At 40.2% G+C, this 17021-nt stretch overlaps 2 protein-coding genes across 2 annotated transcripts; both read right to left on the minus strand.

Moving 5' to 3' along the window:
* Positions 1 to 1421: 1421 nt before the first annotated feature.
* lmod2b (leiomodin 2 (cardiac) b) lies at positions 1422 to 7645 on the minus strand. Its single transcript, XM_069671142.1, has 6 exons — positions 7020 to 7645; positions 6299 to 6763; positions 5404 to 5664; positions 5091 to 5309; positions 3689 to 4147; positions 1422 to 1727 (listed from the first exon to the last, which is right to left on the minus strand). The coding sequence occupies exons 1-6, from the start codon at positions 7293 to 7295 to the stop codon at positions 1701 to 1703; spliced, it is 1707 nt and encodes a 568-aa protein (XP_069527243.1). The 5' UTR covers positions 7296 to 7645; the 3' UTR covers positions 1422 to 1700.
* Positions 7646 to 10380: 2735 nt separating this feature from the next.
* asb15b (ankyrin repeat and SOCS box containing 15b) lies at positions 10381 to 14396 on the minus strand. Its single transcript, XM_069671587.1, has 13 exons — positions 14290 to 14396; positions 14112 to 14164; positions 13776 to 13907; positions 13469 to 13633; positions 12854 to 12960; positions 12590 to 12728; positions 12312 to 12483; positions 11763 to 11923; positions 11437 to 11581; positions 11192 to 11347; positions 10918 to 11020; positions 10639 to 10792; positions 10381 to 10550 (listed from the first exon to the last, which is right to left on the minus strand). The coding sequence occupies exons 1-13, from the start codon at positions 14394 to 14396 to the stop codon at positions 10381 to 10383; spliced, it is 1764 nt and encodes a 587-aa protein (XP_069527688.1).
* Between the last annotated feature and the right edge of the window lie 2625 nt (positions 14397 to 17021).

A 17021-nucleotide genomic window follows, 5' to 3' on the forward strand; every position in this document is an offset into this window, starting at 1 on the left:
CAACTATAACTATTAACTTGAAAGGTTATTGTAAATACTGCAAGAAAATGTAACATGACTGCATTCAATTAAACATTGACACTTTTATGTAGCTAAAGTTTGCTATTTGTTAACTGTAGGATATTTCCTTAAACATACATTTGTGTCCCCTTGTTCTGCTGTGATGTATTTTAGCATTAGCTTTAGCCCAGAATTGTCGCTTGTTGCCATAGTGACAGCAGTTTAGCACCAGTTAATTGCTCTAAAAAATATGTGAAAGAAGTTTTCATGAAAATCATGAGATAAGAGTGACAAAGTCAGACAGACAGCGTTGTTTACAATGTTATGAGTTTGCTAACAGTAGCCGCCCTAAGCTAGCAATTGAGTCTGTAGCTGAGAATCCCCTTTGTGTATTTAACTCAACTTTGCTGAGTTAAATACACAGTTGAGTTATAAAATAAGACATTCTTGCTTGCTTTCTTTAAAAATAGTCTTGCTTTAAAGATAGCAAAGTGTCTGTTACCAAGTAATACTTGCTAACATTACATAACAGTAGCCACCCTAAACTAAGCTAGCAATTCAGTATGTCGCTGCGAATCCCCTGAGTGTGTTTAACAGAGTAAATCAGTATTTTACTTGAGTTCAACCTTCTAGCTTTTAAAGCATGAATGTCTTCTTTTGTCTTTAAAAAAAAAATAGTCTTGCTTTAAATATAGCAAGTGTCTCAATTACCAAGTACTAAGTTGGCTAACATTAGGTAACAGTAGCCGCCCTAACCTAAGCTAGCAATTCTACCTACGCCAACATTAGGTAACAGTAGCCCTAAGCTCAGCAAGTCTGTTGCTGCAAATCCCCTGAATGAATTAAACTGAACAGAGTTGTATTTTACAACTTATGAATTCAACCTTCTATTTTTTCAAAGCAAGTATATGTTACGTCATCTTTCAAGCATCACAGCCTTTCAAGTGGCTCATAGCTTTGTATTTGATCTTGTGATTTTTCTAAGTTCATCTCTTGTCTGTGCTGCCTTCTGTGATGTTCTAGTAGCGCTTGTCTATTCTTTTCCCTCTCTTGTCATGCATTGTGAATTGTTCAAACAAAGTGCGCAAAAGCCCTGCTTTAATACGTGCTAACTGGAGTGGGTGTACTGTGAGTGTGTCGGAGTGGGAGTTTGCATCAGCGGTGCAGTGCTTGACCAGTAAGCTGACTCACTGATAAAAAACAGTGGCTTTGTTTGCTTCCTATCCTGCTACATAACAGCTGACTCTTTTCTTTTAAATGGAACTCATCCAGTAACCGAAGACAAAGAGAACAGTCTACATACTTAGACAAGTAGTATTGTAAACACCAAATGGCTATATTTAGAAATCAATACATAATTCAACCAAAAACAGATCATATTTACAATTTTACAAGATAACAGTGAATTAGAAAATGTATCGGTAAGCAATTCAGTCAGCTCATTTTAAAATGAAACATACAAACACCATTTTTAATTATGATCAAATACTTTTAAAAAATCAAAAAATGTAAATCTATTATTGCAGTGCAAATTTCCAGTATATTTTTAAATGAGTAAGAATTCAGTTTTGTCCTTCTGAGCAATGCCAACATGTTTTCTCCAGGGTCTTTCATCATTGTCGGTTACTCCATCGTCATCATTATGCAGACTTCTCTCACTTTCCATCGCGATGAATAGACCTCTTTTATTCCTGCTTGTTTCACCGTAGGTGATGTGGGATTTCCACCTGGAAAATGACATGGTATGTCAGTTTTTAAGGCCAAACAATATGTATAAGGCATTCATTCTTAGAAATATGATGATGGTGATGGCAGAGCTTGGAATGAGAGGAATGCGCATGAGCCAGTGGTCATGAGTGTGTCACATCAAAGAGTGAGCAATTATGACTTCAGAGCCATGGGTACAAGAATGTAGTTTTCAAACACATTTCCCATGAAATGACTTCCTTTCATCAAAAGTCAATCAAAATTGTTCTGGCTCATTTTACAGTTGTTGGCAGCTTACACCACTTTCTTTTTTTTTACAGCTGTTGGCATCTTACACCATAGAAGGTTACAAGAAAGTTAAGTACATTCTTTTACATTTAGGAAATATTCTTTATTTAGAAGAATTTGTTGAAGTGATTTCTGTTTGTATACATGAAGCTTTCGCTAGCAGCCAGTTAGCTTTCCAACCATTTTTTAGATTGGAAACAGCTAGCTAATGTTTAATCTTGTTAATTTCACCTGGACAAGTGTAAATCAGTCGGGTTTTTCTAGATACAACGTAAACTTCAGAGAAGCTAATTGGTTGATTTTGTTTCCTATAATTGGAAACAGGTTTGCGAAGCACTGGTTTAGCTCAGCGGTTAAGCAAGTAAGTTACAAGCAAGTTAAATAAATTATTTTAAATTTTAGGAAGGCTGCTTTATTGAGAAGAATTAGATTAAAGGTAACTGTTTCTCTCATGTCTAATATGCAATACTGTATGAAGCTATAGCTAGCAAGCAGTTTGTTTTTAGCTAGCTAATATGTTAAATCTTTGTTTAATTTGAGCCAGTGTAAATTAAAAGGGTATCACTTTTAATAGATATAACATGTTCATTATTAAACTGGATTTCATTTCCTATGTATAGAAACAGGTTTGCTGTTTTCCCCTGTTTCTGTTCTGTATACTACAATAAGCTAATCGTAGCTACCTGTACCTTGTACATCTTTGTAATTGTTGGCTCTTTAAACATGATTTTTGACTAATACTTTGCAGATACACTCCAGGAGTCATGGGTGCAGTGTGTTCTTCAATACAACAATTTAAATGGGCTACTTATCAGAACTTCGTGACAATCTTGCATCAAGTTTTGGACATAATGTCCTCCCTTGCGTCAACAGATGAAGTGTTAGTGGGCTGTTTTGTTGAATGTGTGTTGTTGGTGCTTGCTTTGGTAACGTGTTATGTCTGTCTTTATCAGAGCTCCCCTGAAGAGCTTCTATAAATACGCGCGCTAAGTGGCAGGAATTTCACAGCTAGGAGACCCCGCCATCTGAGGGCAGAGCTGATTTTCCACTCTAACAGTGTAACAAGCTGTGCTAACACTTCAGCCGATGTAATACTTCGCTATTCCAAAGATAAAATACACTAAACACTTCATCATGAAATATGTCTGTATGCTCTTTTATTTGTTTGTCCTATTGTCCTTGTTATCCATTCTTCTGTTTTCTTTATGTCAGCGTATCTTCCTCTTTAGGCTAAGAATACTGGCTTTGCTGAAATTATTATTGGCTATATTTTGCTTATTCTGTATCTGTGTCTGTGGCTGTAGAAGCATTGTGATCATACCACATTGCTGGCTGGTGATAAGCCGCCTTTTGCCAGCCTACCCCTTTGTAGAGACAGAGCACATACTATGTCAGCAACAGAGATGACTCAGACACTGCTAACTCTGTGTCATCCTCTTCTAAATTAAGCTTCCTACTTGTTCAGTTTGCCTCTATAGGCACTCTGCAATTTTGCAATAAGTACTTTGTTGACTGCGTGTGGGGGAGGAATGTTTTTACTTTTTCAGCTTCAATATCACGATTTGGGGGACCATACGACTGATAACGCTGATGGCAAAGTTAGAAGTGAACAAAGTTAAGAGAATATTCTTAACATCAGAGTAAAAAAAAATTGTATTTGTCCAAATTGTTGTAAAGAAATAATTGTACTCACCCGTCTCAGGTTGCCGACGCTGCTTGTACGGATTGACTCCATCAGCTGGTCGTGGGCTGACCTCATTGGCGTGGACGGCCTGCTGCCCTCCTCCCCTCTCCTCTCTCCCGACACGGGCCTCAGCGCGTTCTTCAGCTCCTTCAGGATGCTACTCGTCTCGTCTTTCCCCGACTCCTTCTCCTTCCCCTTCTTGCTCTTCTTACCTTTTGTCTTTTTAACCTTCTGGCCGCCTGCCTCGTGTGCCTTGATGACCTCCGCTATCATCCTTGTGGGCTTCTTCTTCTCCCGTGGGGGGGGAGGTGGAGGTGGAGGAGGTGGGGGAGGAGGAGGTGGTGGAGGTGGGGGAGGGGGTGGAGCAGGAGGAGTCTGTTTTTTGGGCAGCTCAATCCGGGGTAGTTTGGGTGAGGACCATGGAGAGACTCTGGGTGAGTTGTAAGGTGATGAACGAGGAGTTCCTTTCTAGCGATAGAGAGAGCAAAGTAGATATTTACGACTACATTGTAAATAACCTAAAAGCTACTTTAAAACAACGGCTAACGTTGGCATTAAACCAATTCCTAGCTAACATTACCATTTAATTTTGTGATACGATACGATCGGAAAGGCTTAAATTGGTAGCTAACCGTTAGCTAGCTAAAGATACCATTAGTTTGCTTACAGCAATGCATGCTGGAATTTCAGCTGTTATGACTTAGCTATCAGTAGCTATTAAATTATCAAATATGTTCGATTGCCTTGAAATATGGCCTGAAGTCCCGCTGGATTTTGAATATCCACTGTTATTTTAGTTGCTGATCAATGAAGAATCGGTGTATGAATATGGTGAATGAAAGCAGTTGAAATGTCAGTTAAAGTGTCAGAGGTTAAAGCAGTTGAATTATTAATAGAAGTGAAGCAATGAAAGCAGTTAAAATGGTTGTATGTCATGTAAACACTGACAGCATTTAAAGTACATTTGATAAGCTAGCAAGTCCGTTATCTGTTGACGTTTAGAACTGAAACAGTTAAAATGTCAGTAGTTGAACCAGCAGTGAAAGGGTACGAGAGCGAAACAGGATGAAAGCAGATAAAATGTTAGTTGAAATAAGTTGGAAAAGAATATGAAATTTAAGTTTAAGGTTAGTCATGTTGGCAAACCACCATTGACCACCATTTGGCTCTTAACTGTCCATTGATACAGGTAGCTTGTATTAGAAGTATTCCTATAATAGTCCAACCTTTGGCTAAGTTGTAAGACATTAGCATATAGCTTGTAAAATGACAAGCTTTCACTGTTTGTCACAGAAATGTTTGCTTAGAAAACAGTGATGGAAAAAAATACACTGAATACACTGTCCACCCACACCACTCCAAAAATAGTGGTATTATATTTGACATTTCACAGTGGAGCAGAGTTATGTACCAGTGCAGTCGTTCTGGGGTTAACGGCTCCCTCGGGTGCCCCCTGTTGGCCCTGCTGCTGCTGCTGTCTCTGCTCCTGCAGCCGTTTCTGTCTCTGGCGGTCCTGGTTCCTGGTGAGGATCCCTGTCATGCTCATCCTGGGACCAGGGAGGTTGAACTGGTAGCCCAGTTTGATCAAGGTGTGGTTTTCCCTCAGAATCTTCACCATCTCCATCTCTACCTGTAGGGCAAAGTTGTTTGTTTTTTTAACACCTGAGTATAACTTGCATATGCGGATAGCAAAAAAGAACTGCTAACAAGATGTTTGCACCAACCTGTCCTCCACACATGTGTCTCTGGTTGTGGAAACGAAGCTCGGTCAGGGTGTTGTTTCCTGGAAGTGCTTGAACCAGCGCCATCACGCCCTTTCCAGTCACGTAGTTTGACTCTATATTCAGACTGATGATGGACATGTTCTCCCTCAACATCTTAGCAATGGCCAGAGCAACGGGGTCGTCTGCTTTGGTGTTTGCGAGGCTAAAGACCTTTACGTGCGTGTTGGATCGCAGTGCTTCAGCAAATCGAATTAGGGTTTCCTAAGAAGAAAATTAGGATGTCAATATTTTCCAGAACTTCTCGGAAATGAAGGCGAGTAGAAAGTCGTTTGATTCAAACAAAACATTGACCAAACTGTTACGTCAAAACTCTACCCCCACCACCATCACCACACTTGAATTTAGTAAGGCCAATGGTGACCAAGTGGATTCAGGGGTGAGAGTCCTTGTTTAAAATATCAATTTCTTCTTAGGTCCTACTTGCCATTCAGTAAACCAACTGACACCCAAACTTCCTTCGAAGAACCAAGAAAGAGTAATACCTTGTCCAAGCTTGTAATTGTAGAACCCATGTTTTGTTTATTTTCCAATCATAGATCGTGTTTGTACTCAATGTGTAACTATGTGGTCCATTATATAACCATGCCAAGATGCCACGTTCTAAAAATAAGCTGGCATGCATCAAAGTTACTCAACAGTCAGGAGAACGGCGCTAATGGCTGTATACCAGTGACAAAACTCGATCTACCACTGTGACGAAATCAGGGAAACTTTGATGAAAGTCTTGGATCAAGGAGGTAGTAAATCGATAGAAGTTTGGTTGTCAGCGCGTAAGGTAGCGGAATACCAAAAACTTACAGCTATTACTGGTCTTAAACTTTCTATGTATTCCTACCTGTGAGATATCGTCAAGGTTGTTGAGGTTAACCTCTGTGAGTTCAGGGTCATCGCTTAGAGCTTGTTGGAGAGCTTCATCAACAACGATTGGGTTTCCGGTCATGTTTGGGTCGACAGGTGGAGGGGGAGGAGTTAGTCTCATGGGCTCCACTCTCTGCGGCTTCAGTAACATTGGGGTGATGGCCCGTGGCGTCAGCGCCCCAGAATCCCTGAAGGGTTCGGGTTTTAATTTATTATCTTGTTCCTCCTCTTCCTCCTCTTCCTCCTCCTCATCTTCTTCCTCCTCTGTTACAGCTTCCTCCTCTTCCTCACTCTCCTCCACTTCTTCTTCTTCTTCTTCTTCTTCATCATCATCATCCTTCTCTTCTTCCTTCTCCTTCTGTTCTTTCTCATTTGCAACATCTTTGTCATCCTCCTCTCCGCTGCTTTCTTCTGTCACACATTCTTCCTCTTGTTCTTCATCCTGTATTTTTATACATAAGTCAGTGTTGACATTCAATGCTGTATTCAGGGGTTTTATTTAAAAGCTTTTGACATTTACAAAATCTGTTGAAAAGAGCAGTTTGTTACGATCTTCTTTCCAATTACTACTTCAAATGACTTGTTACTTTTAGCTTATCAGGGAATCTGGAGTTCCATCTGGTACTTCAAACAAGCTTGCTTTGCCTCTGGCACAATACCCAAATGCCAAGCAAATCAAATTAAACATCACCACTGACCATTTTCGGGCTTCCTCCTCCTATTTCGTCCTCCAGCAGTCTCCGGGTCTCATTTTCCCAATACTTTGTGAGGGCCTCTCTGCTGAAGGTGCCCGTCGGGGTCTTGTCCGTCTGGTCCCTCTGTCTGAGTCCTATTGGCACATTGCCGTCAGGATCAATGTCCGCCAGCTCCTTCTCCAACTCAGCCAGCTCTTCTGGGCTGAGGGACGCCAAAAGCTCGTCCTCGTCGACATCTTCGTACTTACTCAGCTCTCGGCGGTACCCGAAACAGCTCATGGCCAAAGCGTGTTTGGGACACAGCAGTCAGTATGAGCTCAAACTACCACAGAAAGACCACTTGTTGAGTTGCATAGATTTAGTCAAATGAAGAAGCCGTGCGGAGATAGAGGTTCCGACAGAAGATGAAGTCCACTGTAAGGTTGCTGGAGATCCACGGACAAAAGAGCGTGCCCAAATTCAGAGTCCAGTTGACGTGATACTTGTTGGGTTTTAGATGGTTGGATGTAGTGGGTCCAGTCAAACAGGGGCTTCTGATCAAGAAGAAGATTCAAGATAGAACTCCAGTCTGAACCAGATCTATCCTCCCAGTGGTGTTGCTGCGAGGGAGCCGATGTGCATGTGTGTCGGTGTCCTCTCCTCTGTAATCTCCTCAGCTGCTGTTTAGGCCTTAAGAGAGGGATCAGAGGGGAGAGTACCAAAGTGTGGGCCCCATGATGCAGTGTCTTTTTTGGGAGGTAGTGCTCTGAGAGACACAGCCACAAAAAGCATGTGAGCTCAGAGACTGGGGCCTGTCAGCGTAGCAGTCTGTCATCAGGGCCTGAGTGGCTTTGTTCATGGCCAAAAAAGACCAACTGGACCCAACAGAGATGAACCAGAAAGATAAACAGAGATAATGTATCACCCAAAAAACAGCACAGGCCTCATCACCGCATGTTCATCAGCTAAGATGTGTCGGCATGTTGTTCTGGTCAGTTAAAGCAGTGAAAAAGAAGATAGCTTGGAGATGATAGGTTTATGGATGTGTTTTGAGCGTTTTTGCAACAGATTATAGGTGTGACTGCAGGACAAGGATATGGGCACTATATGTCCCTGTCGCTTTAACTGTGGCTGTCTGATAACAGATTTTGAAGATGTGGGCATTTTGTACAAGAATCCAGCTTATTGGGGTTTTAGCATGGATTGTATTCAGCGTAGCCTCCTTGATTACACCCATAACACTGTCATTTTGAAGTCAGAGTTCTGCATTGCGGCTGTCGCCATCTTGTTTTTTGGGACAAAGTGACCATATTTAGACGCGAGGTGGAGCTGGAGAGGAGGAAGGGGCTGGCAAACACCACCGGTTGGAAAGCCGTGGGTGAACACGGGAACTCGATTACTTAAAAGAACCGGCCTTTTGATCACTATAGGTGCTTTTTGACCAAAAGTTCCAGGAAATTTTAGTTCCAGGAACTTCCAGGAGCTTTTTGACAGCAGGAACTTCCCCAGGAACTAGGAACTTGTTCAGGAACTCTATGCGTTTCCACAGTTCTTTTTCCATTATTGTGCAGCCTAGTGTGTGAAATAAAATGCCGAGCACTCGACCAATCAGAAAAAAATCATCACTGCAGGCCCTGCCCTGAAAGTTCCTGGACCTTTGGAAAGTACTATCCCCTGAGCAGGGACTTTTCAGGGGATAAGTCAAATACTCTGAACTAAATTTAGACACTGGTTCCTGCTGTCGAAACGTGCATAGTTCCTCAAAAGATTCCTAGTTCCTGGGGAAAGTTCCTGCTGTCGAAAAGCACCTAAAGTCACACTGTCTTGTCTACTGAAAACCCAACAATCCTTACTCCCAAGCTCGGCCTTCCAAAAATAAATCAAATCAGGGCAAACCAGACCACTATGGTGAGCACAGAGTTCAATACCTGATTATTATTGCAAAAATATTGATACTAGAATTCTCTTCATGAAAAGCGTATTAGTGTAATTCATTCAGTTAAAATGATTAACCACACAGCAAGCCATAAGTCATATATTTGCTTGGAAAATTGGAAAATATAACTTACCATGTAAAGCCTTCATATAACTTAAACAAGTGAGTTATAAAGAAATCTCCCACATACAGTTGTCATGAATGGGGAATATGAGCTGTAAAGACCGTTTTGGACCAGGCTTTAGATATTTGTGTCTTTTATGTAAAGGTGGGCAAATTAATATCGATAGCATGTACTTGCTTTTGGGGCTAGCTTCAAGTGGCCACTTGAGGAACTGCAGTTTTTGGCAGGTTGCTTAATTTTTTTGCCCTTGAGGTTGCCGCTTGTTGTTTATCGTGCTAGCAGCATGGCTCTCATGGCAATCATCTGTCAGTCACTCCACTACTTTGGTACACTCCAATACACATGTAGCACCTTTATCATGCCTCCATTTGCATTTGCCTTAAAGTACAGACAGTAATACGAATTAGTTGTGCCATTTAATCATTTTGAGATGGAATGAAGAGCTGTTGTGTCTGAATTTGTGTTGTAAAGTGCCTTGACTCAATAGTGACTTTTCTTTTGTTTCTATTTTTGTCTATTTTTACTGCTGATTGAAAGCAGAATTTCCTGCGTTGCATGATAAAGAAATAAAACCTCAACAAGTCGTGAATTTATCAGTGCTTTTAAACAGCTTCATTGTATATTACAAAATAACTTAACATTGTGACAAACACATGTTATATTGGGGAAAAAAAAGTATAACGTTTTTAATTGTCAAACTTCACACTCACTATTTGAAATGTGTTTGCTGAAAGCCAACAAAAAGTGAGAATAACACTGTACTCCCACACAGGTGTTTCCACTTAACCTGCCTGATTAGACCTCTGCAGAGGACAGCGTGGGCCTGTACACACTGTGCTTGATTTACATTTTTCTCACACACTGTCGCACCTGTTAGGGCAGGACGACTTAAACTTAGAACGTTTTGATTGGTTGATGTAGTTTGGTGACCTCGTACAAGTCCCTGCCCAACTTCTCCCTGATCAGAGTCTCTAATTAGCAAGAAGTGGAAACACCTGTGTGGGTGTACTGATGAGTTAGGGTTTGTGAGACATCATTTTATTTGCTCTGTATGCATTCAGCTGTTCATCTTTTAAAGTTTACAATGCAGTCTAGAACAAAAGTTGTTTGTTATTGTAAGCTGACAGTACCAATATCTATCTGAACAAGGAGATGCATACATAATAGAAATCGTTTCTCACACTGCTACGCACTCAAGCTTGTGATATATATAAAACTGAAATACAAAAATACTGTGAGAAAAAATATGTTCTCAGTTGGCATATTTTTAACAGTGACTAGTGTAATTTCTTTAGTGTCTCAATCACAGGTATGAATAACGTGTTTCACATCGAGGCGAGGTCGCCATACAGGTCGTAGTCTCTGTACGTCAGGTAGTTCTTCAGTCCCGGAGGATAAGGGGCCTTAGCCATGGCTTTAGGGCTATTTAGCATCCTGAGGCTTATGAAACCTCTGATACGCAGGCGACACAAGTGCTGCAGAGACCTGGGATTACCTGTGGACGCAGAAGCAAACATATAGAATCTATTTACTTCCAAAAAAACAACATTAAGATTAAAAAAATGCATTAAAAAAATGTTTACTTAGTATGTCAGAAATCTCTTCCCACTCAAGGCTCCTCTCCAGGATGCGTTTGAGGTTGTCACAGATGTTGACATGGCTGACGTAGTCCAGGAGCATCCTTACAACACCGCCAACCAGATGTGTCAGCCATGCCACCGAGACGTACTCGCAGAACTGAAAGAGAGAAAAATTATTGTGATATATACTCTACAGTACCTGTGGGGTTATCAGCCCCAACAGATAACTCCCAAGTCTTCAGCAGTATATATTTATGTATGACAGACTGAAGTAACTCTTACTGAGATGGCACTGGGTTGACTGTAAATCTGTTGGAACTGGTTGATGAGCTCAGTCCATGAACTGTCCAGTTCTTCACAGTTATCGTGGCCACAAAGGAAACACCTACAGTGTTACAGGGATGAAAATGTCTCACAATTTTCAACATGACCTCCTTTACTCTCCTACCAAAATATGGAATGCAACTTGAAAAAGTGAGCCCAAAATAATTTAACTTCCGCTTTACTGAATTCAGAAATGTTGGAACTCTTTTCATTTTGGAGATTATAGATGTACTTGTAAGCGTGATATCCATTGTTGAGCAGCAGTCGCAGCATCACATGGTCCCCCAGGCAGTACTGCAGGGCTGTAGGAAACTGCGTGTTGCTGACCACACTGAAGTAACAATTCACCTCTGCTCCATAGGACAGCAGCAGCCGCACCAGGTCATGCCTGTAAATGACCCAGCAGAGACGTCCGTCAGAGGCTACTGGTACGCAACCTTGCCAACATATGCAAACGTATGTATGTTTGTCCCACACCTCTCAGCACGTACGGCGACCAGGATGCACCGCAATGGGTCCAGGTCAGTTCTCGCTCTGTACGCTAGCAAGATCTCAGCACAGGCAATATCACCATTTGAAACAGCAAAGTACAAAGCAGACTTCCTGAGGTCTCCGTAGTTTTCTGCAGCAAGATTTGCGTACAATCAGGGCGGCTGGTTTTAAATGAGGATAGTAAAAGAAGCAGTCCTATAACATAACTCTTAAGTTAGGGACACTGTTATCATAAATTGATGAGACTTTAGGCTGTCTTGGGTTAGACATTCATGGTTGTGCAAGAAGATTTAGCATCCAGCAGATCCTACCAGAGATGTGTGCGTCTAACAAGGCATTGACTTCGTATCCTCTCTTAAGAAGCAGTTTCAAACACTCAACCTGTCCCCCGTCTGCCGCAGAGTGGACGGGGTTCTGGCCTGTGAGACGGATGGCTTTCTTTGTGGTGAGGGGGATGAGGGTACTCAGGGCTCTACAGAAAAAGAGAAAGAGAAGGGAGGCAAACAGGAAGAGGACAGAAACAGTGAAAAACAAATGCTAAAAGAAGAAAACAGGACATTGAGAAAAATGTTCATTAGATTGTGGTTTGAGCAACAGTGAAAAACAGATAAACAGAAGGCTCTTTGTGGAAATGAGTGAAATCACTGCAGAGCTGCACATAGAGACATGTTTCAGGCTACAGTTTGGCTTTAAAATTGGAGGAAAAGAATGTTAATTTGTCTGTAGTAAGTTTTTCGTGTGGAACTGGGTTATCTTTGAAAACTTCTCAGGCTGTTCGCATGAGAATATTGCCATATCTGGGGCGTAAGGATGATTGGGTTGCCAAGTCCCACAGCTTCAGAAAATAGAAGTCGTTTTACAGTGTGTGTCCCTCATATGCGGCTCTGTGGATGGGCAGGTGGCAGGAGTAGCTGGCTACGTTCGGGTTGGCTCTGTGCTGCAGGAGCAGCTTGATGCAGTCCATGTTTCCACTTCCAGCTGCATCACACAGGGCTGTGCCTCCATTGCTGGCCTGGGCATTTACATCCCCCCCTAGTGGTGCAAAGGAAAATTACAATTAGGTCTGACAATGAGAAGACATGTTGTTTGGTATCAAAATAACAGATGTAAAGCATTTAACAGTATTTTTGTGTTGTACCTTGCATTATGAATAATTCCAAAGCTTCAGCGTTGCCATATTTTGCTGCGATGCCCAGAGGAGTCGTCCCTTGACCGTCTCTGGTATTTATTTTGGCTCCGTGTCGAAGCAGCAGCTTCAGGATAGCTGGACAACCAACCTGATGCAAGGGACAAGAAGCAAAAACACAAAGAAGCAGAGAAGGGAGGAGGAATGTGAAATTTTTCCTGGATGCTTAGTCTTATTCTTCCATGCCTAAAAGCCAGCGTTAATTGCGCTGTTTACCTTCGCAGCTTCATGGGTGGCCGTCCACTTAGTGAGACACACCTGCTCCACGAAGGCCCCACCCAAGATGAGAGACAGCACCATGTCGTATAATTTCTGTCTCACTGCTACATCATATAGAAAATAGAAGACAATAAGTGTCAAAACTCACGCTAGTAAAAGAATTAAAAACATTCTTAGGCTAATGCTAACAGCCGTTACTAATTTTTTAACAAGACTATAGCTATGCTAGCAGCTCTATGAGGCAGCATTTAGGGAAAGCGGTGCAATCAGCTAAGTGATGACGTTAGCATGCTAATGATAACTTGCTAATTTTATGCAGTATAATGGTTACAATGTTCATTTTTTGGCGTGTATTAGCATGCTAACATTGGATAATTAGCTCTGACCACAAACTAAATATAGATGTTTAAAAGAAGAAAGTCTAAAAGTAGAAATTGATTTTAAGTTCAAAAAGTTAACAACAGAAGAAGAGAATATACACCAACCAAAGATAGCCAATTTTCCTGTTAAACCATTAACAAACAATGTAACAGTACACGTGGTAAATATCCCTGTTAGTGAGGGAGAAGTGTTTGTGGCTGTTTGGGTTCTATTGAGCTTGTTTGTAGCTACCGATCACCAGAGGAGTCTCGTTCCTGCCGTTGGTGTTGTATGGTGAAGCTCCGCGCTCCAGCAGCAGCTTGACATTTTCCACCGCGCCTGCTTCTGCTGCCAGAGTGAGAGGTGTGTCCCCATCCTCTGTCGTCTCCTCCAGGGTCACGTCAGTAGATCTCAACACTGCCACAAAGACACCATAAACAGTATGTCAAAGTTAAAAATACACCTCTTCTAATTTGTATCTACGTAAATGGTTCTCTAAATTGCAGATGCTACATTTTTCTCTTTTGTTTAGACTTTACACCCGGCCTGTGACTCTCACCATCCAGTACCAAATGCAGGATTTCCACCTGTGGCTGTGCACTTGCTGCGTGCAGAGCCTGCCATCCCCTGCTGTCGCTCTCTCTGAAGGCTGATGGACAACCTGACAGTATGTGCAGCACACAAAAATGACCTGCGGAGACACAACCAGGACCCATACAGGTAAAACAGAGAAACATCTGCAATATTCATGGAGTAAATATAGATATTTCACACAGACATGAATACAACAAAAACACCTTTACCTCATATCACTGTAACAAGTATGTATGGAATTACTCTACATAGATATTTATATGCCAAAACAATGACACACAAAGTACAATTGGAACCTTACCATTCTCAATGGCTGCCATTATGTTCATAAACTCCTCACTGTTTGATTCTTTTCTAATGAACAAAAGGAGAATAGTAGGTCAAATAATCGAAAAATGTTAACTATACCATCAATAATTACTTTTGTATTTTTAATATTGATATATAAATATTTATGATATATGCATAAACCCACAAACCTGTTTATCTGTGTTGTACATGGCAGCTTGTAGGCATCTTGAATGCTCTCACGGATGGCATGCTCAACGAGTTCCTCGTTTATTCCGTCCTGCTCAAAGTAATCCATTTCTATATCAAGTGACATTATAAAACAGGTTTACATGGGTTTCCCCCTGTTAACACTGAGCTTCTTTTATGTGATAAATGTTATGCACAAAATTAAGTGAAATATTCAGGTAACTTATAACCCGTTAAAGTCGCATCTTTGTGGTTAGCTGCAGACATGCAAGCCATTCATCAGTAGAGGGCTGCTGGCACGGTGTTTTTGGCCCCCATTTTTGTGCTTGAATGTGAGAATATTAGTGTAAGTGAGGACCCACAAAATTAAGTTGCATTTTTTGTTAGTCATATTGATCCATCTCACCTGTTGATATGAAAGTGTTCCTGGGAGCACTCCAGCCTGCAGTTAATGTGTTTTTATTTTGGCGAGGTCCTTAAATGCCTGGGTTAAATTTAGATGTGACCTGTTTTAGACGACCTGACTCATCTCAGACTGTGCATATCACGTTTTCAGTTTTAACTCCACAGAAATAACTTTAACCTTAGCAACGTTTGCTATGCTGCTCATTTCGTCTAACCAAACAAAATGCATGATACACTTTTGTAAGTACCTATTACACTTTATTTCCAGGGAAAAATATTCAAACTTTCTTAATAATGTTGATTAAAGGGTCTTAAGCTCTTAGATGGCAGGTGTGGTTTACCATCAACACATCCACACATAAACATTCACAAATAATTATTCAGTTAAAAAAAATAGTATTGTACAATTTTCTTTACAAAAATCCTCCTTTTACATCACAAAAAAAAATCCATTACACAAATACATACAATTATCCACTGCTAATACATAAAGTAAAAATGTAAAGTCATTGGATGAGAAGGGAACATTTTTCATTTATAAAAACAGATATTTTACAACAGAGTATTAGGGCCACGTTACAAAAAAAATCTTCAATTCAGCCTCCTGTGCAATCATTTACAAGCATAACTTCACAAGATGCTCATTGTGAAGTAATACTTTACTCTTTCCTCATTTTAGCTCTGGCGGCTGGCTGCTCTTCTGATATTCCCTTTCATAATAATATATAGGCTTACAATAGCCTAAAATTACCACTTTATTCCCATAAAATTACCACTTTATTCTTGTAATGCAACAACTTTATTCTCATAATATTGTGACTTTATTCTCGTAATATTACGACTTAATTCTCTTTATTCCGACTATATTCTTCTAATGTAATGACTTTCTCATAATATTGCGACTTTATTCTCGTAATGTAACGACTATATTCTTCGAATGTAACAACTTTATTCTCGTAATATTACTACTTTGTTCTCATAATGCAACAACTTCGTTCTCGTAATATTACGACTACATGCTGCTAATGTTGCGACTTTATTCTCCTAAGGTAAAAACTATTCTCATAATGTAACGACTTTGTTCTCTTAATATTCTGACTTTATGCTTGTAATATTGTGACTTTATTCTCGTAATGTAATGACTTTATTCTTGTAATATTACGACTTTGTACTCATGATGCAACAACTTTATTCTCGTGATATTACGACTTTATGCTAGTGATATTGTGAATTTATTCTCATAATGTAACGACTTTGTTCTCTTAATATTATGACTTTATCCTCGTAATATAACAACTTAATTCATAATATTACGACTTTTTTCTCGTAATCTAACAGCTTTATTCTTGTAATATTACAACTTTATTCTCGTAATGTAACAACTTTTTCTCGCAATGTAACAACTTTATTCTCGTAATATTACAACTTTATTCTCGTTATCTCAGACTTATTTTTTTTTACGTGGCCCTAATACTCCGTCGTAGTATCTGTGCATCATTCTCTGAGAAAATCCATGTTTCAATCAATTTTTATCGATTAAAACGTTTTAACTTATTAACATCTAAATGATATCATGCAACTGTACTTTCTCTGCATCCACACTAATGACAATATGTATAAAATACCAAATTTTGAGCAAAAGAATGGGTTAAAAAATGTCATACATATACTATTATAATTTAAAAAAAAATGATAATATAATAAATCAAAGATCCCCAACAACAGCTTGGGGAATAACCTTGACATATTTCTAAGCGAAATATTCCCTCAAGAGAACAAGCACCCACTTTCTCTCCTGACGAACAAATTGATACGTGGGAGTTTATGGAAAAGTCTCAGACAGCGTCAGTGTGTGACACAGTGACTCAGCCTGTAGGCGGCCTCTCCACCGCGTCAAAAACGACTTCACCAATCTGTCTGGAGTGAAAGCAGACTGCCGGCCCATCCTCAAGTTTCACTACACGCTCGGACATCACACACATGCACACAATGAGCTCTGTCTTTGAACTGAAACCCCCTAATTTCATGAACTGGATTTGAGCAACCACGGATTCTTGCTCCATATGAGGAAGAAAGTAAGTAGTAGAATCTTTTATTCTCCTTTTTTTAATTCAAATAGTTGGTTTAATTATGTGATGTTAAAACGTTTGGACTATATACAGATGCAGATTTACCACATGGCTTAACTTGCTTGTGTTGTGCTTGTTTCATAACAGAATATTTGCATTCAAAGAGAGAACACTTTTTGTATATTCTTTATTTTTTATTCTTTCTTAGCTTTATTCTTACGATGAATGTTAATGAAGTGAAATGTATAACTAACTAATCT

The sequence above is a fragment of the Semicossyphus pulcher genome, unplaced genomic scaffold (genome assembly GCF_022749685.1).
Source record: "Semicossyphus pulcher isolate SPU_LCO1_2020_fin unplaced genomic scaffold, fSemPul1.0.p SCAF_20, whole genome shotgun sequence".
NCBI lineage: Eukaryota > Metazoa > Chordata > Actinopteri > Labriformes > Labridae > Semicossyphus > Semicossyphus pulcher.

Bases quoted from the DNA above. Each gene is read 5' to 3' on its own strand.
- lmod2b (XM_069671142.1), bottom strand. From the start codon at position 7,295: ATGAGCTGTTTCGGGTACCGCCGAGAGCTGAGTAAGTACGAAGATGTC. The intron at 6,764-7,019 runs GTCAGTGGTGAT...ATAAAAATACAG, and splicing joins GAGGAGGAAGCCCGAAAATG to GATGAAGAACAAGAGGAAGA. The intron at 4,148-5,090 runs GTACATAACTCT...CTCTATCGCTAG, and splicing joins ACCCCAGAACGACTGCACTG to AAAGGAACTCCTCGTTCATC.
- asb15b (XM_069671587.1), bottom strand. From the start codon at position 14,396: ATGGATTACTTTGAGCAGGACGGAATAAACGAGGAACTCGTTGAGCAT. The intron at 11,021-11,191 runs GTACATCTATAA...GTAACACTGTAG, and splicing joins AATGGATATCACGCTTACAA to GTGTTTCCTTTGTGGCCACG. The intron at 10,551-10,638 runs GTAAACATTTTT...CTGCGTCCACAG, and splicing joins AGAGATTTCTGACATACTAA to GTAATCCCAGGTCTCTGCAG.